The 26,558-nt window shown below is 41.7% G+C and overlaps 1 protein-coding gene across 2 annotated transcripts in view; it reads left to right on the top strand.

Moving 5' to 3' along the window:
* LOC112258097 (follistatin-related protein 4-like) overlaps positions 1-26,558 on the top strand; it is a 201,948-nt gene that overhangs the window by 87,762 nt on the left and 87,628 nt on the right. For both annotated transcript variants that reach the window (XM_024432208.1, XM_024432209.1), the window contains exon 4: positions 194-436. In XM_024432208.1, the coding sequence (XP_024287976.1) occupies positions 194-436 (243 nt within the window). The remainder of the gene's footprint in view (positions 1-193; positions 437-26,558) is intronic.

The following is a 26,558-nucleotide window of genomic DNA, read 5'->3' on the forward strand; positions in this document are numbered from 1 at the left end:
TCGAAGTGATTAATATTCTGTCCAACACAACCTATCCAACCATCCTTCCTATCTTTTCTTACTGGATTGTCTTAGTATGATAGTCTACTGGCATTTTACAAACCTTGGGTTTCTTTTTGAATGGTTTTTTCCCAGGTTGTCTCTGTTTCTTCCAACCTAAACTCTGGTTTCTCTCTCTCTGTGTTTCTTCCAGTCCACTCTGGGTCAAATGGAGGACCATGCAAGAGGACAAACTGCGGGAGGGGCCGCCAGTGTGTGCTGCTGGAGTCGACGGGCCGGGCAGAGTGTGTGTGCCAGGAGAAGTGTCGACCCACCTTTGTGCCAGTGTGCGGCTCCGATGGAAGGTTCTACGAGAACCACTGTGAGGTGTACCGCACCGCCTGCCTGCAGAAGAGACGGATCTACGTGGTGCACAGCAAGGACTGCTTCTTCAAAGGTAGAACCACATCTCCACACTGTGCTGATGTTGTCATTGGAAATCTTGTTATTTGGAAATGCTGATGTTCTGATATCAAACAAGTCAAATTGCAAAGATACCTTTTTGCTTAATGAATCAAAGGAAGTCTAAAACCCGAAGCTGGGAGACAATCATATCCACAAACTGAGACTGCGAGTCACAAACTAGAACATTCTCTAGAAGTTGTGCTAATTATGTCAGTTGAGGACACATAATTCCTCCCTGAAATACAAACTAGAATTTATGACTGGAATATTCCGTTCAATAGAGTCAGAGTCAAACACATGGGGCATTAAAGAAATGAAAGAGGGGAAATGATTTGTGCGACGTTCATAATGTTGTCTGTGTCCTGGCACTATGGCACAGGGTCAAGATTGTCATGGGAACCGTATCATTTCACTGACAAGTGGACTCTCGTGTTATGGGAGCAGTCTCTGAGGTTATATTCAGCTTTTATATTCTATTAAGGGTTTATTTCAAGTAATTCATTGAGAACATTTCTAAAACTGAACAAAGCCCACTGAATCATTAACAACGGTAGAGTGATGTAAGCCAAATGGCAGACTTGTACATTTGGAAATGTTCTTGAAGTTAATGTTAAGCTGTCATATGTAATTCACAGTATTGCATAAGCGTCCCAGTAACATCTGACATCAACCCATTTTCGGTCAAACCTAAACAGTAGTATCTGCAACTTCAGTTTGCTCACAGCTTCAATTCATAACAAACAACCAAATACAAATACTGCATCAAAAGTCATTGGACTCCCAGTCTCGTCCCTCCTGAACGAATGTGCAATTCAACCAAAACGCCTACTTTATCAACAAAGCCGAGCACCCACTCCATCACTGCTTCGACCCCCTGCCATCAGGTCCTAGCTACAGGTCGGCAAAGGGCCACTCTACTGCCTGTTAATACTGTTCACTGCGTTCCATACAAAGCAAAGTATATATGGGATGATGAAGGCTGTGTCTTGCTGTTTACAACTTCTTGTGGTGAAAGGAATTTCCTCTTGAATACCAAGAAGTAGCATTCATTCAGTCCTTACCAGCTACAAAAATGTGTTCATGACTCTGGCTGAGGGGGCGACATCCCTCTTTACTCTTAAGTTCATTTCCAATGTTGACGGGGACAGTTACATGCAGTAATTATTGGCCTTATGCTGACATAAATAGAAGTGAGTACAGTACCTCGTGTACGGTGGTGTCATTCGACGCTGGGACCGGGCTAGTTAAGAGAGGTGCTTATGCATGAGCAGTGAATGTGTAGAAATGCTCTGTCATCTCACATTAGAGCGCCAGAGATCCCAGGCAGACACTGCCATGCATGCTTAATCCAAATGAGGCAGGTGTTCAATCGCCACATTATTATACTTGATCACCATTTCACCGCAAGCCAGCGGGAACGGAAGACGCTCACATAAATAGTCACGCTCAAATGTCAGTGAAGACGTATTTGTTTAAGTCTTCCGTTGTGGCGTGGAATGTTGTGGTGTGGAATATTGTGGTGTGGAATATTGTGGTGTGGAATATTGTGGTGTGGAATATTGTGGTGTGGAATATTGTGGTGTGGTGTGGGGGGGGGGATGTTATAGAGTCTGCTGAATTAGGTCATGTATTTTAATACAGCATTATTACCTCAAATGGTCATTATCAAACTTTCACTACTGTTATCAAATTAATCAGTACTTAAACACACAGAAGTAGACTCAGGCTTTTATTTGTTGAATCACCACAAAATATTCAGCATGGGGTTGAAGGGTTCAGTTGCAGACAGAAAACAGGGCAAAAATGTATTCCCCTATCAAATGATGACTGGAAACCAGCTGTCCACCATTAACCTTTTTTAAATGGTTGAGTATTATGCCCTTCGCGGCATTGATATTTGCAGGCAAAAAATATAAACAATATTTTGTCACAAATTTGCTGACAAGGGGAAAAAGGGTATAAATAATAAAATAAAATAAAATCGTATTGGTCACATACTTGTGTTTAGCAGATGTTATTTAGAGTGTAGCGAAATGCTTGTGTTTCTAGCTCCGACAGTGCAGAAATAGCTAACAAGTAATATCTAACAATTTCACAACAATACCTAATACACACAATCCAGGTAAAGGAATGGAATAAGAATATATAAATATGTGGATGAGCAAAGCGGCATCGACTAAGATGCAATAGATAGTATAGAATACAGTATATACATAAGAGATGAGTAATGCAAGATATGTAGACATTATTAAGGTGACTAGTGTTCCATTTATTAAAGTGGCCAATGATTTCAAGTCTGTATGCAGGCAACAGCCTCTCTGTGCTAGTGATGGCTGTTTAACAGTCTGATGGCCTTGATATAGAAGCTGTTTTTCCGCCTCTCGGTCCCATCTTTGATGCACCTGTACTGACCTCACCTTCTAGAAGATAACGGGATGAACAGGAAGTGGCTCGGGTGGTTGTTGTCCTTGATGATCTTTTTGGCGTTCCTGTGACATCGGGTGCTGTAAATGTCCTGGAGAGAAGGTAGTTTGCCCCCGGTGATGCGTTGTGCAGACCGCACCACCCTCTGGAGAGCTCTGCGGCTGCGGGGGGTGCAGTTGCCATACCAGGCTGTGATACAGCCCGACAGGATGCTCTCAATTGTGCATCTGTAAAAGTTTGAGAGCTTTAGGCGACAAGCTACAATTCTTCAGCCTCCTGAGGTTGAAGAGGCGCTGTTGAGCCTTCTTACCACACTGTCAGAGTGGACCATTTCAGTTTTCAGTGATATGTACGCTGAGGAACTTAAAACTTTCCACCTTCTCCACTGTTGTCCGGTCGATGTGGATAGGGGGTGATGTGGGGTGATTAAATGTGGGGTGATTGGTTGAAATTAAAAGCCCTTTTCTGTGCTGCGGTGATCGGTCAGTTTAGTGTCAGAATCGCAAAATCCTGGATGGACTGATTATGGACAAGATCAGTTAGGGAGAAGGGGATGGAATGACAGTCCCTTGTCTATAGAAAACTATACCAAACCCACGTGTAGCTTTACCATAGCTTTCCTTATGGATGGAGAATAGGTGGAGAAGGAGGTATAGGAAAGAGCTTAAGGGCTTCCCCCCCTTACCACCTCATTCTGCTGTTCCCCCCCACACAGAAATACTCTTTCAACCCACTTTTGATGTCAATAGGAAGAGATTGCAGCCTACAATCCACTCAATAGTATTGATGTAAGCCTTTGGCTGTTGGTTCATGGCCTGTGACAAGCTAGAGATACGATTGTGGAGGGCTCTAGAAATGCCTATTGGATCCTGGCTAAGACTTTTGTTCAATTCCGTTGTGACTTTACTTGAGTACATCAACGAATACTGTAGCTGATGTGAATACAATAAAACATCAGCAAACTCCTTCCCCTCCAAACACGTCCAGGCACACTAAACACATGTACATCTGTGAGTAGACCCACAAGCAGACTACCCACAGAGCCATTACACAATTAAAAAACTGGTCGGCAAACTACCCTATAGCACAACCCCTTTGCTTGTTTTGAAATTGATACAAACAAGATAACAACTTTGTTTTCCCTTGTTCTCACTTCTGATTAACATCGAGCAACATCCCAGGTCAGGCTCATTTCCTGATCTATCCTTTGATTAAAACAACACTCGCTAAAACACTCCAAACAGAACTAATATAACTAACATGGCTGATTATTCTAGAACACTCCAAACATAACTAACATGGCTAATTATTTGAATAGCTTTCATCCCCTGACTGACTGCAAAGTGGCAAGCACAACAAAGCACAGCATGTTCTCCTGCAGCCCAGTGGGAGGTCTCTGAAGCTGCTAGGCTGACCGACATAGTGCTTGTTCACATTCAGCCAGCCCAATCCGATGCTCGCAGGACTTCCAACTCAGACGAAGTGACGTTACAACTAACCCGCACGGTGCGACCCAAAAATGCACCATCCTCCCTACATTGATATGGGCCCTGGTCAATAGTAGTGCTCTACATAGGGAATAGGGTGCTATTTTGGTCCCCAGATATAAACTGTAGATTGCATTTAAAAATGACTCGCCCAGGGTCAGGCAGAATTTAGAGACATGCAATTGAGGGGCCATCGCCGTCCTCGCGATTCCTGATAATGATCAATCGGACACGTCACACATCAGACAAATTAGGGCAGCCGGCGTTGGATGGAAGTTAAACTTCTCCTCCTCTTTTCATCTTCTCTCAGTCCCGGAGCTTTCAGTATCTGAATGCTCTTATCGTTCCGCTTGGTTTGATGTCTGGCTGTGGTTATTGCATTAGCCATCAAAGCTGCTTTTTTCACTGTACACTGTGCCCAGAGTGTGGACACTCTTTCCTTCAGTGTCTGTCGTATTGACCGCTGATCTTTGGCCCCTTGTGTCTGAGGCCATTAGCTCAGTTACAGAAACACTTGGCTTTGGAGGAGGAGATAGGTTTCAGGCACTGTTCACGCCCTGTAAACCTCAGCCAGCCACTTGCAGGGCCACCCAGGTCCACAGCGGGAAGTAGAGGTCTAAAACACTCCTTACACTGTACACAGCCATTAATGTACATGGCGCTGAAGTACTTTGAAGTATATGGCTCAAATGCACTATACTCAGTGGCGACCCGTCCTTCAGGGCAGAGCCCCACCTTTTTTTGGCCAAAAAATAAATTCAATGTGTATATATATATATATATATATACAGTATATATATATGAAAGTTTTTTTGGTGGGGGGCTTGCCTGTTTTGCATGTTATTTTGGCATTAATACGTGTCACATATCAGTTTGCAAACATCGTAAAAATATATATCATTGAGTTAATAAAGCCGCACACATACAGGCAGCTCCGAAATGGAAGTGTTTCAACCTAGCTCAATGCTTTCTGTGGTGGTGGGGCAGGCCAGCAGAAAATAGGAGCATTGCACCATGATTGGCCCAGCATTGCACTGTGACTGGCTCAGTGTTCTGTCACTCATGGGGACACTATGTCACCCGACTTTCGTAAGGGTAAACATCAAGAATGTGAGCCCTTTGGGTGCTGCCATAGAGTTACATTAGAAGTGCTCTTCCAAGAATGTTCAAGGTCATTGGACACAGATACATTGATGTTAAATCACGTTATATCTACAGTAGCTTTGATTGGACTGATCATGTCAACATCTTACTTTCAAAATATTAGCTAGCAGTCATCATCATAAATCAAGTAGACAGATCTACTGGCAAATCCTTTTTAATCCGTGTCATATGAAGATACTTTATAGATAAAACGTATCGGTGCACATCAACCATTGGACATAAACATCACACAACAAGTTGGAAATCACAAATTCAACAATGAGTTGTTTGGAAGGAACAGTGGTGACAGTGGCTAACCGCAGGCATTGCAACTGGGAAGTCAGACTGGGGAAATACGTTTTGAACGGTCAACCAACCCGGAATTGTACATCTTTTTCTTTGATGACAAAATTTGACAATGAAGGACCGCCGTGCACAACAAGGTGAGTCCAAAAATGTCTTATATGCTGCTGCATAAATGATGTAATATGCCAGGGATATATGGCTAGCCATTATCAGCTGTATTTTTTAAAAAGGCAGTAAATGAGGCTGAATTAACTGTTTCGCTGCCAGACAAGGCTCTGCTGGCAGCCAGGTGTAGCGGTGGTAAGGATTCACTCCATTGTGTTGGAAAGAAAGCTCCGCTGTTGGGACAGCTTTATATAGGCCCTAACAGTTTGTGGGCACCGCTTGTCGCCGTTATAGTGCAACTAATGTATTGTTTAGTGTTGTGTAGTGGCTTTGCTGGCATGCATCTAAAAATATATATATTTTTTAGTTTTACCCACCAAGATTTACTTGCTAAAATCACCACTGACTATACTTCACATAATGTAATTTTATACCTACATCATCTTGGTTCATCTTGGTTTATACACGCAAACCTGACATTTTATGTATTGTATTTGTCTGTAGTTTTTTTTTTTACTTTCAAGCTTGTAACTGTGTTTTAATGTCATATTGAACAATTTTGAATATATGAGGATATGCCCCATATGAGGACAATCCCATCTGCGTCACAAATGGCACACCTATTCCCTATGTAGTGCAATACTTTTGACAGAAATATTATTGACCTATGGGCCCCTCATCAAATGTAGTGCACTACATAGGGAGCAGAGTGCCATTTGGGACGTAAAACAATGTCATTCACTGCGAAGTCTATGTGATGTGACTCACAAATATTAAGCCAACCATGCCACTGACGCTGTAAAGTTGTACAGGGCACGTCCAGCAGCCCGAGAAAGTTCCATCCCTACTTATTCTTAATCAGGGCCGGACTGTTAAGTGTTTTGCTAGCCAGGTGTGATGTGGCCATGCCCCAGGCCTCCCTTGACAGCACTTTATTTGTTACCGTTTTGTTATTAACGAGCCTTCTAACAATTCCCATCCTTCTCAGTTCTCCTCTGAACACCTCCAGTCCCCCACGGACACGTGCCCACCTCCTCTGAAAACCTCGTCACGAACACATGCCCACCTCATTAAGTTGATTCCTCCCCACAGATTCATTATATGAAAGTAGTATTTTCTGTGTGAAAATGGTTGCCCTGTCCCAGATAGAAATGTCCCCAGCTCCTCCATTAGTGGAGTGCCTCATAAACATCACTCTCCCCTATGAAAATAGAAAGGTCTTTTGACTGCTGTACATGCTGGTGAAAATTCACGTATACTGTGACTAGAGAGCCACTACAGCCCATTGGTCCCTGCCTGCTCCGTTCCCAGCCCAGATATCTTACTCTCTCTTCTGCGTATGCTGCCGTAGATGGAGAACGGAATGCGCTTACAGTCACCATTTAGACAAAATGGCTGTGCTGTGGCATTGTAGTGTTATGGGTCAACAGGGACGTCTTGGGACAGCTTTGCAGTGCATGGTGCTTTTAAGGCTATAAGAGCCTGCTTTTATGGGACATTGTGCCATCTTTCTGTTTGTAACATCAATGGTTTTTCAATACCGTCAAAACTAGTTTTTCAATAAATTTGGATATGTGTAGATACTTTTTAAGTTAATACCTGCAATATATTAGGAGATAAAGCACATTGCATTATTTTACATTATGAAGCTTAATTCTCCAGAACGATTGAGCCAGTCATATGTTTGTTTTGTAAATAGCACAACAGGAGAAAAAGCAGGAGCTTTTATATCTATTGCGTTCTATTGGTAAGCCTCTGTTGTCCTACACACATGAGGTGATGAAGTTATACTTGTTTGACATCAGACATCTTATAATGGCATCCTGCCAGATGTCAAAGAGCTATGGGTGAGTTCTGTACAGCTGCCATTTCTTTCCTTGTGCTTCCTACTAGTTGTTTTCTCCTTCGTTCTTCTCCCATCTGCTCCTTGTTCAAATGCTGCTCTTCCTTCAGAAAAGCATGCATCACAACTTTGATCAGTTGCACAATTTATCTTGTTCACTTTCGCGTGTAAATGTCCAAACTCACCAAAAATGATATTTGGTATCTACTAGCTATGCTTGTCTAACTTTATGAGCTGGTTTTGCCTGTCTTTGCAATTAGTTCATCATCGTTTTCGCTCGTAAGCATTTAGCTTACAGCGTCTATGTGCTTTCGCTATTAGTTTGTGCTCATTTTGTTAACATTCTGGGAGTAGAGTTTTTAGCGCCCCCTTGTTTGCTTTGCCATTAATACCGTAAATCCCGGGATGAGAGAAGGACAGTATGATGATATTACATTTGGATATTGCCCAAGCCTAATGCTAAAACCCCTCTCAGTGACTATGAGGCAGTCAGCCCACATACTGTTCACACCAGACCCAGTCTTGTGTCCCAAATGGCATCATGTTCCCTTTATAGTGCACTACTTTTGAACCAAACCATGTGGGCTAGTAATGCATTATACAGGCAATAGGGTGCCATTTGGGACGCATCCCTGGTGTTTTCCCCTGGCGTCTCCCCGAAACAGGCTGCCACTGGTTCCCCTCATGCCAAGACCCTGGAGCTCTGGAGCCATCCTCCTTGCCCTCTCTCCCTCAAAGATCTGTTAATCCTTGTCTGTCACTCCATACACATGCCCTCACGATCACTGGGAAAAACAAAATAATCCTTTTTGAAAATCGAGTGTGCTGTGTGTTCATGGATACTGGTATCGCTCGTCTGCTTTGCTTTTTCATTCAACTCTCCTTTCCAGCACAATAGAGCTAGTCGTGTTTTGCTTTCAATTGCCTGTTGGCCTTCATATACGCCGCTGTAATTGAAATTCGAGATATGTATGGTAAACTGAAAAACAGTCATGTTGCTCCGAATTCAATCTCTTTCAGTGTGAGTGTAATAATGCCTTCCTATTTCTGCCAGCACAGAAGAGGCTTCTAATGTGTCAGAGATCAGGCGTGTTTAATTGAAACTAATGTGCTCTTGCAATGTCAAAGTACCCCAAGTTTTAACCCCATAGGCAGTGTGTACATTGCAGTGTGTACTCCCCATAGGCAGTCTCTCTCTCGCTCTCGCTCTCTCTCGCTCTCTCTCACTAAGTCATAGTGACTATCTATTCCTCTTTACATCTTTTCATAATGCACTTCTTTACAAGTTCTTGGCAAACACCTCAGAACAAGCTAGAAGTGACAAATTCATTAATTTGGCCCATCCCCTTCATTTCGCTCATCAGTTTAATGGCAATATAAAATCAAATGGCAGGGCACAACTTTGAAAACTTTGCTTAATAATCCCTTAGAGTGGAGAGACTCTCGCGAACGTAATGGTGAGACTCTCACGAATACAATGGTGCTCTCCGTTTTGCTATACAACCCCCAAAATAATATTGGGACTCATCTGAAGTCGGTACAGCAGATCTGCCAACTTCTGTCTGTAGCGAGCAAACAGTTTGGGCTACACACTAACAATACTCATGAACACATACTGTACATGTTGGATGTTTTTCACTAGGCCTCACAAGACTCGTCTGAAGGTCCCCAGGTACCAGTTTTAAAAAAATTAATGGAAGTACAGTACCAAAAAAGTGTTAAACAAATAGCCACCCTTTGCCTTGCCTTGATTACAGCTTTGCATACTCTTGGCATTCTCTCAACCAGCTTCGCCTGGAATGCTTTTCCAACAGTATTGAAGGAGTTCCCACATATGCTCAGCACTTTTTGGCTGCTTTTCCTTTACTCTGCGGCCCAACTCATCCAAAACCATCTCAATTGGGTTGAGGTCAGGGGATTGTGGAGGCCAGGTCATCTGATGCAGCACTCCATCACTCTCCTCATTGGTAAAATAGCCCTTACAGAGCCTGATGGTGTGTTGTATCATTGTCCTGTTGAAAAATGAGCCCAAACCAGATGGGATGGTGTATCACTGCAGAATTCTGTGGTAGCCATGCTGGTTAAGTGGGCCTTGAATTCTAAATAAATCATCAGCAAAGCATCCCCACAACATCACACCTCCTTCTCCATGCTTCACGGTGGGAACCACACATGCAGAGATCATCCATCTCACATCTCACAAAGACACGACGGTTGGAACCAAACATCTCAAATTTGACTTCAGACCAAAGGACACATTTCCACCGGTCTAATGTCCATTGCATGTGTTTCTTGGCCAAATCAAGTCTCTTATTTTTATTTGTGTCCTTTAGTAGTGGTTTCTTTGCAGCAATTCAAACATGAAGTCCTGATTTACGCTGTCTCCTCTGAACAGTTGATGTTGAGATGTGTCTGCAATTTTCCAGATGAACTGATCTTCATGTCTTAAAGTAATGATAGACTGTCATTTCTCTTTGCTTTTTTGAGCCGTTCTTGCCATAATACAGTATGGACTTGGTCTTTCACCTAATAGAGCTACCTTCTGTATACCAACCTTACTTTTTTTTACAACACAACTTATTGAGAAGGAAGAAAATCCACAAATGAACTTTTAACAAGGCACACCTGTTAATTGAAATTAATTCCAGGTGACTACCTCATGATGCTGGTTGAGAGAATGCCAAGAGTGTTCAAAGCTCTCATCAAGGCACAGGGTGGCTTCTTTGAAGAATCTCAAATATAAAATATATTTAGATTTGTTTAACACTTTGTTGGTTACTACATGATTCCATATGTGTTATTTCATAGTTTTGATGTCTTCACTATTATTCTACAATGTAGAAAATAGTGAAAATAAAGAAAAACCCTTGAATGAGAAGGTGTGTCCAAACTTTTGACTGCTACTGTATATATTGACAGTGTTTAGTGCCACCAATAAGGGGTTAAATATGTGTTAAAACAAGTACAAATGTTTCCTGATTTTATATCAGGTATAGGACAGACACTTCAGAACAAAGTTCTTTTAAATTTTTTGGGGGGACTATCTGTTGTTCCATGTAGTGAATGTGTTATTCAATGTTTTTGTATATATGCAGTATGCAGTAAGTATATATGCAGTAAGGCCAAATAAACTTTTTCATAAACAATATATTGTAAATAATATATTGTTTTGATACTTCAAGGGGTCTTAAAATTCTAAATAAAATAGCAAAATGATATTTGATATAACCCTTTTTAAACATATAGCTTACTGGAATATGACATTCCTGTCAGACCCTCCATTCAATTATGAGCAGAGGGTAAACACATGATTAATGTCTCACAACCCAGTTGTGTTGTAGACTGCAATCTGGTAATGCAGTCACTGTGTGCCAGCATCCCTTATATTAGTGAGTAACTTATTTTATCAGCAGCGGAAATACCTCTCTCTCTCTCTCTCTCTCTCTCTCTCTCTCTCTCTCTCTCTCTCTCTCTCTCTCTCTCTCTCTCTCTCTCTCTCTCTCTCTCTATCTCTCTCTATCTCTCTCTATCTCTCTCTATCTCTCTCTATCTCTCTCTTTCTCTCTCTCTATCTCTCTCTCTCTCTCTCTCTCTCTCTCTCTCTCTCTCTCTCTCTCTCTCTCTCTCTCTCTTTCTCTCTCTCTCTCTCTCTCTCTCTTTCTCTCTCTTTCTCTCTCTCTTTCTCTCTCTATCTCTCTCTCATCTCTCTTACTCTCCGAATGATGTGTAGACAGGCATTTTAGCAACTCTGTCAAGCTTCCCTCGACATCTCCTGGTCTGTGTGAAATTGTTTCAGAGCTTAGCTAAAATGAGAACCAGGGGAAAAAAAGAAACATTAGCTACAGGCAAAGTGACCTGAGGTAGATTTGTATATACCTTTAGAAAGTATTCACACCCCTTGACTTTTTCCACATTTTGTGTTACAGCCTGAATTTGAAATGGGTTCAATGTCGATGTTTTTATCACTGGCCTGCACACAATACCCCATCATGTTGAAGTGGAATAATGTTTTTCAAAACTATTACAAATTAATACAAAAATAAAAGCTGAAATGTCTTGAGTCAAGTATTCGACCCCTTTATTATGGCAAGCCTAAATAAGTTAAGGAGTAACGATTTGCTTAACAAGTCACATAATAAGTTGCATGGGCTAACTCTGTGTGCAATAATATTGTTTAAAATCATTTTTGAATGACTACCTCATCTCTGTAACCCATCCACACAATTACATGTAAGGTCCCTCAGCCGAGCAGTGAATTTCAAACACAGATTCAACCACAAAAACCAGGGAGGTTGTCCAATGCCTCGTAATGAAGGGCACCTATGACACTGAATATCCCTTTGAGCATGGTGAAGTAATTAATTATGTTTTTGATGTTACATCCAATCACTACAAAGATACAGGCGTCCTTCCTAACTCAGTTGCCGGAGAGGAAGGAAAAGGCTCAGGGATTTCACCATGAGGCCAATGGTAACATTAAAAAAAGTTTAATGGCTGTGATATGAGAACTGAAGAAGGATAAACAACATTGTAGTTACTCCACAACACTAACCTAAGTGACAGAGTGAAAACAAGAAAGTCTTTATAGAATAAAAATATTCCAAAACATAAATCCTGTTTGCAATAAGGAACTAAAGTAATGATTCAAAAAATGTGGCAAAAAAATTACTTTTTGTTCTGAATACAAAATGTTATGTTTGAGGCAAATCTACAACAACACGTCACTGAGTACCAATCTTAATATTTTCAAGCATGGTGGTGGCTGTATTATGTTATGGATATGCTCGTCATCAGCATGGACTAGGCAGTAAAAAACAGGCAAAATCCTAGAGGAATACCTGGGTCAGTCTGCTTTCCAACAGACACTGGAAGACACATTCAACTTTCAGCAGGACAACAACCTAAGACCCAAGGACAAATTTACCAAGACAACATTGAATGTCCCTGAGTGGTCTCGTTAGCTTTTCAAGCCGCTTTAAGTCAAAACTCTATGGTAAGACGTGAAAATGGTTGTCTATCAATGACATTCAACTTGACAGAGCTTGAAGAGTTTAAAGAAGAATAATGATCCATTTTTTGTACAATCCAGGTGTGCAAAGTTCTTAGAGACTTACCAAGAAGACTCACAGTTGTAATTGCTGCTAAAGTTGATTCTAACATATATTGACTCTGGGGATTGAATACTTATCTAATCAAGATATGTTATGTTTTTTTTTTTTAAGTCTTCAAATTTTTCTTCCACTTTGACATAATATTTTTTGATGTAGATTGTTGAAAAAATGTGTAACAACAAAATGTGGAAAAAGTGAAGGGGTGTGAATACTTTCTGAAGGCACGGTATTATGCCTCATCACAATTCTATCTCTGAGATCTACGGACAGTTCCTTCGATATGATATAGTTTCTGCTCTGTCATGCACTGTCAACTGCATGACAGAGGTCAACTGCATGTACCAGGTGTGTTTCTTTCTAAATCATGTCCAAACAATTGAATTGGCCACAGGTGGACTCCAATCAAGTTGTAGTGACGGCTCAAGGATGATCAAAGGAAATGGGATGCACCTGAGCTCGATTTGGAGTGTCATAGCAAAAAGGGTGTGAATACTTACGTGAATTATATATTTCTGTATTTAATTTTCAATAACATTTCTAGAAACATGTTTTCACTTTGTCATTATGGGGTATTGTGTGTAGATCGGTGAGAAAAAAAAATATATTCATCCATTTTGAATTTAGGCTGTAACACAACAAAATTTGGATAAGTCAAGAGTTATGAATACTTTCTGAAGGCACTGTAACCTTTTTGAATGGTGTCACACGTTCATTGTGTACGTTTTGTAATCAGAACTTCTTAAGGACAACGCTAGACTGCACAAAGCCTTTTCCACTCTATCACTCTGCCTCAACCTCCTTTATCCTATTGTTATCATTGACACATCTGGGCTTTTTACAACAATCCTATAAGGCTCTTTACAAAATTGTCTTAGCTAAAAAAAAAAAGAACAAATGTTATGCCATTGTGCCCCCACCCGCATTATCTCTATGGGTGTCAAGTTTGATTACACTTGATCATCCTCAGAGTTTGGAGTAAAATTGGGAACATGCAGGGCCGTTTAACGACCCAGTTCTCCGCTATCCCTCTGCCTCTCCCTGACCTTGCAGGCTTGGATAAATACACACATGGCCATCCTGTGAAATGTGATCTGTCAGATTAAATATTTCCACTCTGCCTGCACTGAGATGTGTGACCACGGGGCAGAGCTTTAGATTGGCAACTGAACCAATACAATCACTGGATTTCTCAGAGGTAACCCTGTATTGCCCCAGGTGTCTGCAGCCTGCATCCCCAAAGTCCAGTTCCTTAACTCATATGTTGAGGGTTATCAGCAACAGCAGAACGAATCCCTAATCCCTAAAACTGAGCTCTGATAACATCTTTAAACTTTAAGCATCTAACTTTTTGAATACAACAAATACTGGTGCTCTACTATCTGGTGAAGGTCCGATATCTATGCTATACGTTATATTGTCCATGTGTCATAAAACAAGCTTCCCGTTTCATAATATGTTTTTATTCAACTTGAATGGAGGCATCACAAAGACAAATTAACGATTGTATGGCTAATGATGTTCACTGTTGAGGATACCAAAAACTGCCTTATGAAATGACTGCCTAGTAAACAGTGTTCATTATATTTTTGTTTTGTTATAAGTACAGTAGTAAACTTTTAATAAAGCCTAGAACAAAGGTATGTGGACACCTGCTTGTCAAATATCTCACTGCAAAATTAGGGGCATTAATATGGAGTTGGTCCCAACTGTGCTGCTATAACATCCTCCACTCTTCTGGGAAGGCTTTCCACTAGATGTTGGAACATTGCTGCAGGGGAATTGCTTCATCTACAGAATCGTCTAGAATGTAAATGTATACTATAGCATTAAGATTTCCCTTCACTGGAACCAAGGGGCCTAGCCCGAACCATGAAAAACATCCCCAGACCATTGTTTCTCATTCACCAAACTTTACAGTTGGCATTATGCATTGGGCAGGTAGCGTTCTCCTAGCATCCTCCAAACCAACATTCATCTGTCGGACTGCCAGAGGGTGAAGCATGATTCATCACTCTAGAGAATGCGTTTCCACTGCTCTAGAGTCCAATAAAGGCGAGCTTTACACCACTCCAGCCGACGCTTGGCATTGCACATGGTGATCTTAGGCTTGTGTGCGGCTGCTAGGCCATGGAAACCCATTTAATGACGCTCCTGATGAACAGTTATTGTGCTGACATTGCATTCCAGAGGCAGTTTGGAACTTGGTAGTGAGTGTTGCAACCGAGGACAGACAATTTTTTTACTTTTTACGCGCAACCCGCTTCAGCACTCAGCAGTCCCGTTCTGAGAGCTTGTGTGGCCTACCACTTTGCAGCTGAGCCATTGTTGCACCTAGACTTTTCCACTTCACAATAACAGCACTTACAGATGACCAGGGCAGCCCCAGCCAGGCAGAAATTTGACTTATTGGAGAGGTAGGACTTGAGAGAAGGTAAGAGTGGTGTCTTTGCCCTCTGTCTAAGTCTCAAAGTTGAAGAGACCCACGAGATTCATCCTGTCATCATCCTCGTCATCCCCTAGCAGCCTTCCCCTGACACTACATCCTTAGACAGTGAGGGGAGGTAATAGAGGCTATCCAATAACCTCACCCCAGCTGGGCTCAGTTGTGGGGGACTGAGCCTCAACCTCGTCGGTGACTAAGAGGTGAGGGAGGGGGTAGAGATAGAGGAGTGTTTTATCCTCCTGCTCAAACCCGCTATGAAAATCGAATAAAAATGTTATTAACGTGTAGATTAACAGTTAAATGCTTACTTACGGGTCAATTCCCAGAGTTAAAGAAGTTAAAGAACATTAAAATATACATATATATATATAAATGTAAATAATACAAATAATTATATAAATGTGGAAAGTCAATGGGTCGGAATAGTTTCCGAATGCACTGTTTATATATATGCTACCGGTCAAAAGTTTTCGAGCAATAGTGAAGACATCAAAACTAAGAAATAACACAAATGGAATAATGTAGGAACCAAAAAAAGTGTAAAACAAATCTAAATATAGTTGAGATTTGAGATTCTTCAAAGTAGCCATCATTTGCCTTGATGACAGCTTTGCACACTCTTGCCATTCTCTCAACCAGCTTCACCTGGAACGCTTTTCCAACAGTCTTGAAGGAGTACCCACATATGCTGAGCACTTTTTGGCTGCTTTTCCTTCACTCTGTGGTCTGACTCATCTCAAACCATCTCAGTTGGATTGAGATCGGGGGATTGTGGAGGCCAGGTCAACTGATTCAGCGCTCCATCACTCTACTTCTTGGTAAGATAGCCCTTACACAGCCTGGAAGTGTGTTGGGTCATTGTCCTGTTGTGTTGGATCATTGTCCGACTAAGCCCAAACCAGATGGGATGGTGTATCGCTTCAGAATGCTGTGGTAGCCATCCTGGTTAAGTGTGCCTTGAATTCTAAATAAATCATCACAGTGTCACCAGCAAAGCACCCCCACACCATCACACCTCCTCCTCCATGCTTTATGGTGGGAAATACACATGCAGCGATCATCCGTTCACCCACACCGTGTCTCACAAAAACACGGCAGTTGGAACCAAAAATCTCCAATTTGGACTCCAGACCAAAGGACAAATTTCCACCGGTTTAATGTCCATTGTTCATGTTTCTTGGCCCAAGCAAGTCTCTTCTTCTTATTGGTGTCCTTTAGTAATGGTTTCATTGCAGCAATTCAATGAAGGCCTGATTCACACAGTATCATTTGAACAGTTGATGTTATGTGTCTAAAATTTCCAGATTGACTGATCTTCATGTCTTAAAGTAATGATAGACTGTCATTTCTCTTTGCTTTTTTGAGCCGTTCTTGCCATAATACAGTACGGACTTGGTCTTTTCACAAATAGAGCTTCTGTCGTGTTGTCCGCAAACTTCATGATGGTGTTGGAGTCGTGAACAGCCATGCAGTGCTATACAGTTGTGGGTGAACAGGAAGTACAGGAGAGGACTAAGCACGCACCCAAGGGGCCCCCGTATTGAGGGTCAGCGTGGCGGATGTTTTATTACCTCCTATCACCAACTGGAGATGGCCTGTCAGGAAGTCCAGGATCCAGTTGCAGATGGAGGTGTTTAGTCCCAGGGTCCTTAGCTTAGTGATGAGCTTAGAGGGCACTATGATGTTGAACGCTGAGCTTTAGTCAATGAACATAGGTATAGAGTACAGTATATGTTTATACTGTACTCCATACCATCTACTGCATCTTGCCTATGCCGTTCAGCAATCGCTCATCCATATATTTATATGTACATATTCTTATTAATTCCTTTACACTTGTGTGTAAAAGGTAGTTGTTGTGAAATTGTTAGATTGCTGCATGGTCAGAACTGAAATTTTGTCAGCCGCTTGTTGCCATGCAAAAGACTGCCGGTCTCACGGTAATTGACCGTTAATTAACATAAACACATTTAGAATCTCCAGGCCTCCATGCATACAAGCCGCTGATGCACACCTTTATGATATCTACAATTTAAAAATGATAATAAATCAATTGAATATACTCCATTATTTATTTTAGGCAGATCTAAATAAACACTTTGATATGAAGAAAATGTATTTCAGAAGAACAGAATATAAGTTGGCCTACTGTATGTTGTGTCGCTATGCCCAATGCCTTGGGCTCTCCAACCCTGTTCCTGCATTTACCCAGTCCTTAATTTAGGAAACCTAGTGAAATCTGTTCGAGAACATTAATAGTAACATGTTTTCACAACAAAATCAATTTAATTAAACCGTTGACAGGCCCTCCGTCTGTGCGCTAGAGAAAATAATTAAGGAGAGAGAAGAGGAGAATGTTTCTGTTAATTATTAAAATATAAAAATGCCCGGTTACCAGGCTATTCAAAATAAAATATAAATTCACTATAATTGTAAGCTTAGCCACCTGCACAATCAATGAACCAACAGCATCGCCTACAGGCCTATACGTTCTCTCCCAGACTCGAGAATAGAACATTTGGAATGTAAGCATAACTTAACCACTCCATCCAGTACGCATAACAATACAATCCACACTTACTAGAATTTGTTTAATCTTTTGGGTGTTTTTCTGCCATGTGTAATATGCGGTAGAAAAATGTACTGTATAAGGGCACAATCATTATTTTAATTCAGTTTTTTTGTCTGGCTAGGGCTCACATAGGCCTATGTGCATGCATGATATCTGATATGCATATGGATGTTTTGAAATATTCATCACCTTAGAATGCGCTGTCCATTTAGTTGTTTTAGGCTTTGAAACAACATCCACAACGACCATGTTTTACACTCAGTTTCAACCTGTCGTTGAACTTCTTTCTTCAAGTTGATCAATCACAGTGAGGTTAGTTTTAAAAGCACATACTGTTTATTGATGTGTTTGATAGGGTTTTTGATTGCATTTGCGTTGATTTCAGTGTGGTTACAAGGACAATAGAGCACTGAGTACTAGGCCATTAGCATCCTGATGGTCTTTAGCAAGTTTGGGCACTACCAATGCATGTGCAGGTGCATAAGAGGAGATTACCGTGACTCAATGGTCACGTGGAATTTTACTGGGGTCATAACTGCTGATGTGGAGATAATATGGTCACTGCAACAGCCCTAGTGAAGACACTTGCCAGCTGGTCAGCGCATGCTCTGAGTACGTGTCCTGGTAATCTGTATTGTGAATGTTAACCTGTTTAAAGGTCTTACTCACATCAGCGACTAGACAGCAATTTACAATCCTTATAGGACTCTGGGTTGTCGAGTGCTTCCTGAGCATGTTCCTTTCTCGGGCAATTGATGCATAGAAGGTCAAATTCCTACTATGCAATCATGGAACTACAAGTGCAAGAACGTGGGAATTTGAATGCTTTGCTCAGCTCATCTTGGGATGGGGCAGCAGTAGCCCATTGTATAGAACAGAGCTAGCTGATGGTGAGACGCCGGTTGTAAAAACAATGTGTAAGGCTTTAGATAGGCATAAACTAGCTAGTAGAAGTCTTGCAGCTAATGTGCACAGCGTGAACGCTACAGCCGCGATGCTAGTAATAGGTTAGCTAGCTAGCAGCTACCTCGTGGCTCAGGCACGCTGTAGCTACCCCAGTGTTAGCCGAAAATAACCTTGCGAGGGCAGTTAGACTTCGGGTAAGTATTCTACCACGACTGTAGAGACGTGACGCTAACCAATCGTTCTAGTTGACACAAACAAGTAAACAAACTAGACAAGAGAAGGGAGCTAGCAATATAACTGTGTTGCAGGTGGTTAGCTTTCCTTTCCCGTTCGGTCAGTACTCAACACTATTGATAGAAGCCGAGGTCCTACATTTAGCAGTGTTAACCTCATGGTTCGCCTGAGAACAGTTCAGTAGGAAGGCAGGGATATCGTTGTGCTGAGGAGAGCTTCAGTGAGCATAGTCTCTTCCACAAGGAAGAGGCGAGAGTGACCAGTATGCCAGTAGTGCCTTATAATGAGGAAAGGTGTCTAACCTCATTCGCCACTCGACCTATCTGTCTTCAACATACGATGTGTGATTGGTTCTTCGAGCCCAGTGATCCACCGAGCGAATCCCAATGTGAGACATTGAAATTAGTGTTTGAAATAGAACTGATTACAGTTAGTTGTTTTGTAATCAGACAACGTGTAGTCCGTTTCTCTCCAACCCTGTCCCTGGACCAAAGACTAGCTTTTCAGTCTTGCAAGGTAACTTTAGACTGCAGAACACAATGAGCGGGGTTTGAAAATAAATAGTTATACATTTGCCTGACAATGTTTTGTCATAGAAAAGATTTAAGACAATTGGGTTAACTTCCTGGATTGACTCAATTGAAAATGATTTGCTGCTCCTCTGTCTCTGTCGAGTCCCACAGTTCTTCTGGAGTGTCAGGCCTTGGGAGACGGTATTCTAATATCCTCCTCTGGGAGGAGTGACATTTTCCTGTTTGTTTCCATCCCTGCAAAATTATCAAGAAAGCAAAATAAGCACTAATATGGAGTGACTCTGTGGGCTTTGCTCTCATTAGGGATGGCGAGCCAGCAGCGTGTTTTATAGCGGCAGAGACTTTCCATTATGTCAGCGAAGTATATCACTGAGTTTTCGAGACAGGTCGAGACCTAATCCAGAGCCACAAAGGGAGTTGGGACTAGCCTTGGGGAGTTATCAGCGCACGTCATTGTTTTCATGCTCCCACATCATTTCCACAGAGATGTACCTAAGAGGTGGAACATTGCTGACCTTTTTGTTAATCACTCTCCATGCATGGTGTATTGATGTGCAGTAACACTCCATAGGACACTGTATGAAAACACGTGGCTTGACTTGGCACACAGTGCAGCCTCTTAGTAATCAGATACATTGTGGTGTTACCAAATTCATTAGCCTCCACTGTTCTCTTCTAGTAGGAGGTAAGTTAAGGTGGCTGGTATTACTAAGGTTGCAAAGCTACCGGTAATTTACCAAAGTTCTCAGAATCTTTTGGTAATTTTGGTAATTAACAGTACATTTATGGCAATCTATCGTAACTTTAACTTTTAACTTTAACTTTCGTAACTTTTGTAATTTATACTTGAATACATTTTAAAAATGTATTCATATATGCAGTGGTTCCCAAACCTTTTATAGTCCCATACCCCTTCAAACATTCAACCTCCAACTGCACACCCCCTCTAGCACCAGGGTCAGCGTACTTTTTTTGCCATCATTGTAAGCCTACAACAACATTTATTCAACATACGTAAGTATGAATGTGACGTTTTGTCACAACCTGGCTCGTGGGAAGTGACAAAGAGCTCTTATAGGCTCTTATAGAATGTTGCTCTTTATTTAACCATCTCACATATGAAACCTTATTTGTTAATTGAAAATTGTGAATAACTCATGAGATGGCCGAGAATCCACTCTCACATAGGTACGTGGTTGCAAAGGTCATCAGTGTCTTAACAATGCGATTACCCAAGGCAAGATACTCTGAGCGCAGCCCAATCCAGAAATCTGGCAGTGGCTTCTGATTAAATACATTTTCCCAGAACCGCTTGTTGCAATTTAGATGAGGAGGTCCATGAGAGAGTTCCAATGATGAGAGTTCCAACTTCTTAATCATAGCCTCAATTTTGTCCCGCACATTGAAAATAGTTGCGGAGAATCCCTGTAGTCCTAGATTCAGATCATTCAGGTGAGAAAAAACATCACTCAGTTAGGCCAGTTGTGTGAGAAACTTGTCATCCTGCAAGCGGTCAGACAAGTGAAACTGATGGTCAGTAAAGAAACCTTTAAGCTCGGTCTCTCAATTTAAAAAAATGTGTCAATACTTTGCCCCTTGATAAACAGCGTATGTTGTAAATGTGTCACATGGTTGCTGCCCATATCATTGCATAGTGCAGAAAATACACACAAGTTTAATGGTTTTAAATGGTTTAACAAAGTTAACCATTTTCACTGTAGTGTCCAAAACGTATTTCAAGCTGTCAGGCATTCCCTTGGCAGCAAGAGCCTCTTCGTGGATGCTGCAGTGTACCCAAGTGGCTTTGGGAGCAACTGCTTGCACGTGCGTTATCACTCCACTACTGTATGTCTCCCTGTGATGGCTTTTGCGCCATCAGTACAGATACCAACATGAGTAGCAGCTACTTTTGGCTGCATATGACCGTTAGTGGAATTCCCATGAGAGAGTAACGGTTAATGTGATTGGATGTTAATTATTTGACTAGGCTACCTAAATTTGACATTGTGTTGTTATTTCACTGAACACCAGATGGTTAAAAAAAAAAAATTTTGCAGTAAAACAAGGCTACTCAGGCAAGGAAAAAACCTTACTCAAATGTATAGCCACGTTGGAAAATAATAATGGACTGTTTGAATATGTGGAGAAAAAAATGGAAAAACAATATATATATATATATATATATATATATATATTATTGGTACACTTAATGCTGTCGGGATAACAATGTGATTCAGATTTTTATTTTATTTATATATATATATATATATATATATATATATATTAAAAAATATCTGAATCACATCGTTATCCTGACGGCATTGCGTGTAACCCTGGGGGTACGCACAATGAATTAATTTTTTATATCTGTGTCCATGTTGTCGATGAGTTTCCAGTAGATAGACCATATAGTTCAAGAGAACATAATTAATGAAAAAATAATCTAATCAGCAGTGGCATTATATTTACTCTTCCAACTGTTAACTTTTTTCACAACTGCCACCAGATTGATGCCAAAAAATGTATCATAAATACATATTGGTATATACACTACATGGACAAAAGTATATGGACACATGCTCATTGAACATCTCATTCCAGAACAATGGGCATTAAAATGGAGTTGGTCCCACCTTTGCTGCTATAACAGCCTCCACTGTTCTGGAAAGGCTTTCCACTATATATTGGAACATTGCTGTGGGGACTTGCTCACATTCAGCCATAATAGCATCAGTGAGGTTGGGCACTGATGTTGGGCGATTAGGCTTGGCTCAAAATCAGCATTCCAGTTCATCCCAAAGGCATTCAATGGGGATGAGTTCAAGGCTCTGTGCAGGCCAGTCAAGTTCCTCCACACCGATCTCAACAAACAATTTCTGTATGGACCTCGCTTTGTGGAAGGGGGCATTGTCATGCTGAAACAGGAAATGGCCTTACCCAAACTGCTGCCACTAAGTTACAAGCACAGAATTGTCTAGAATGTCATTGTATGCTGTAGCGTTAAGACTTCCCTTCACTGAGACTTCCCGTGACATAAACAGCCCCAGACCATTGTTCCTCCTCCACCAAACCTTACAGTTGGCACTATGCATTCGGGCAGAGATTGTTCTCCTGGCATCCGTTGGACTGCCAGATTGTGAAGCATGATTCATCACTCCAGAGAACGCGTTTCCACTGTTCCAGAGTCCAATGGCGGCAAGCTTTACACCACTCCAGCTGATGCTTGGCATTGCGCATGGTGTTCTTAGGCTTGTGTGCAGCTGTTTGGCCTTGGAAACCCATTTCCTGAAGCTCCCGACGAACAGTTATTGTGGTTGCTTCCCGAGGCAGTTTGGAACTCAGTGTAGTGAGTGTTGCAACCGAGGACCGGGGCAGCTCTGACAGTGCAGAAATATCACTATGGAGATGCGTGTGTGCTCATTTTTATACACCTGTCAGCAATGGGTGTGTCTTAAATAGCTAAATCCACAAATTTGAAGGGGTGTCCACATATGTTTATACAGTGCCTTCGTAATGTATTCAGACCCTTTGACTTTTTCCACATTTTGTTAGATTTCAGCCTTATTCGAAAATTTATAAAATAGTTTTTTCCCCTTGTCAATCTACACACAATACCCCATAATGATGAAGCAAAAACAGGTTTAGAAATTTTGCTGATTTATATAAATAAATACTAACTGAAATATCACATTTATAGAAGTACCCTCTACTCAGTACTTTGTTGAAGGACCTTTGGCAGTGATTACAGCATTGAGTCTTCTTGGGTATGACTCTACAAGCTTGTCACACCTCTATTTCGGGAGTTTCTCCCATTCTTCTCTGTAGATCCTCTCAAGCTCTGTCAGGTTGAATGGAGAACGTCGCTGCACAGCTATTTTCAGGTCTCTCCAGAGATGTTCGGTCAGGTTCAAGTCCGGGCTCTGGCTGGGCAACTCAAAGATATTCAGAGACTTGTCCCGAAGCCACTACTGCATTGTCTTGGCTGTGTGCTTAGGGCCGTTGGAAGGTGAACCTTCGCCCCCAGTCTGAGATCCTGAGCGCTCTGGAGCAGGTTTTCATCAAGGATCTCGCTGTACTTTGCCCTGTTCATCTTTGCCTTGTTCCTGACTAGTCTTGTAGTCCCTGCCACTGAGAAACAACCTCACTGCATGATGCTGCCACCACCATGCTTCACCGTATGGATGCTGCCAGGTTTCCTCCAAACGTGACGCTTGGCATTCAGGCCAAAGTGTTCAATGTTGGTTTCATCAGACCAGATAATCTTGTTCCTTATGGTCTGAGAGTCTTTAGGTGCCTTTTGGTAAACTCCAAGCTGGCTGTCATGTGCCTTTTACTGAGGAGTGGCTTCCATCTGGCCACTGTACCATAAGGGCCTGATGAAAAGATGGTTGTCCTTTTGGAAGTTTCTCCCATCTCCACAGAGGAACTCTGGAGCTCTGTCAGAATGACCATCGGGTTCTTGGTTACCTCCCTCACAAAGGCCCTTCTCCCCTGATTGCTCATTTGGGCCTGGTGGTCAACTATAGGAAGTGTCTTGGTGGTTTCAAATGTCTTCCATTTAAGAATGATGGTGGCCACTGTGTTCTTTGGGACCTTAAATGCTGCAGACATTGTTTGGTACCCTTCCCCAGATCTGTGCCGACACAATCCTGTCTCGGATCTCTACGAACAATTCCTTTGACCTCATGGCTTGGTTTTTGCTCTGACATGCACTGTCAACTGTGGGACCTTATATAGACAGGTGTGTGCCTTTCCAAATGTCCAATTAATTGAATTTACCACAGGTGGACTTTAATGAAGTTGTAGAAAGATCTCAATGATGATCATTGGAAACTGAATGCATCTGAGCTCAATTTCGAGTCTCATAGCAAAGGGTCCAAATAATTAGGGTAAATAAGTATTTTTTAAATTTCTGTTTTCTAAAAACCTGTTTTTGCTTTGTCCTTATGGGGTAATGTGTGTAGATGGCTGAGGGTTTTATTTGATCCATTTTAGAATAAGGGTGTAACGTAACAAAATGTGGAAAAAGTCAAGAGGTCTGAATACTTTCTGAAGGCACTGTATATGGTGTCCATGTTTATAAAGGATATTTCATGCAGAAACCCTCATATTGAACACCATTGGTATTAGCTAAGTCAATGGCTTCTATTTAGAATAATATTTATCAGCTTTGTCATCCTATTTGTTTTGATAAGGTATCACAGAGGGCCAGTGATAAATACAGATGTCTGTGATAATCTGAATTATCCAAAAGGGCCACTTGATGTCGTGTGATAGGTTACATGTCAATCAGTCAAATGTATTTATAAAGTCCTTTTTACATCAGCAGATGTAACAAAGTGCTATACAGAAACTCAGCCTAAAATCCCAAACAGCGAGCAATGCAGATGTAGAAAAACGGTGGCTAGGAAAAATTCCCTTGAAAGGCAGGAACCTAGAAATAAACCTAGAGAGGGACCAGGCTCTGAGTGGTGCCAGTCCTCTTCTGGCTGTGCCAGGTGGAGATTATAAGAGTACATGGCCATTTAAGACCAGATTGTTCTTCAAGATGTTCAAACGTTCATAGATGACCAGCAGGGTCAAATAATAATCACAATGGTTGTAGTGGGTGCAACAGGTCAGTACCTCAGGAGTAAATGTAATTTGTCTTTTCATAGCCAAGCATTCAGAGGTCGAGACAGCAGGTGCAGTAGAGAGAGATATCGAAAACAGCAGGTCCGGGACAAGGTAGCGTGTCCTGTGAACAGGTCAGGGTTCCCTAGCCGCAGGCAGAACAGTTGAAACTGGAGCAGCAGCACGGCCAGGTGGACTGGGGACAGCCAGGAGTCATCAGGCCAAGTAGTCCTGAGGCATGATCCGAGGGCTCAGGTCCTCTGGGAGGGGAGGGAGCATACTTAAATTCACACAGGACACCAGATAAGACAGGAGAATTACACCAGATATAACAGACTGACCCTAGCCCCCCGGTACATAGACTATTGCAGCATAGATACTGGAGACTGAGACAGGGGTGGGTTGGGGGGACACTGTGGCCCCGTCCAACGATACCCCCAGACAGGGCCAACCAGGCAGGATATAACCTCACACATTTAGCCAAAGAACAGTCCCCACACCACTAGAGAGATATCAACAGACCATGAACATAAAATCTTTGAAAGACACCACAATGCTGGTAGTTCACTGGTAAACTTCTAAAGTTTCCAGTAATATAACCTACCTTAGCAACCCTATGTATTACTCACGCTATTGAAGCAATAATGTATAGCAGTGGTATGTTGATAAAGGCTATATTCAGAGAAGTGCCAGGGCAGGACTGCAACTGCAAGTTTCTTGATGGGAGTTCAAACATAACATACTGTAGGTACTACATTCCTACCAGAAATACAATAATACAATAAACCATGAGTACTTACTTTAAAGAAATATTTTTTTAAATTGCACAGCCAACCCAATGACCTTTTGTTAAACATATTACTGTGATTAACAATCTAACGGTTTCGTTCCCCTGCATGTCTTTTTATTCAGCTATAATAATCCCCTCTCCCGATAGAGTGCTGATTGTGAAGTTGATTATTATCTTGACCGCTTTACTTCATCTGCAATTCTTATTAGGGGAAAGAGTGTTGAGTTCATTTGGAAGTAAATTGCACAACTTTCCATTTGCATGATTGAGTGGAATAGCAGATACCTTCCTCCCCCTCTCCACCTCCCTCTTCCTTGTTCATTATTACCTGTGGTAAGGATAGCAATAGCAGCATGTGACAGTGATTCTACACAAACATTTGTATTGTTTTAATGATTCTCTTATCTATACTCAGATGTGGTTGCACCTGTGGGGGCTGAGGCTGGTGCTGCTGCTGCCTGGACTGGCCTTATCAGCAGTTGACTTATGAGGTGTACCTCATCCTCTCGCTCTCTCTCTCTGTATTCATTTTTTTGCCACACTCTAAACCTGTGCAATGAGCATTATAAATGAAACCATTAATTGCCATGGGTCACTTTCACAA

Source organism: Oncorhynchus tshawytscha, linkage group LG09, assembly GCF_018296145.1.
Source record: "Oncorhynchus tshawytscha isolate Ot180627B linkage group LG09, Otsh_v2.0, whole genome shotgun sequence".
In the NCBI taxonomy this organism is placed as follows: domain Eukaryota; kingdom Metazoa; phylum Chordata; class Actinopteri; order Salmoniformes; family Salmonidae; genus Oncorhynchus; species Oncorhynchus tshawytscha.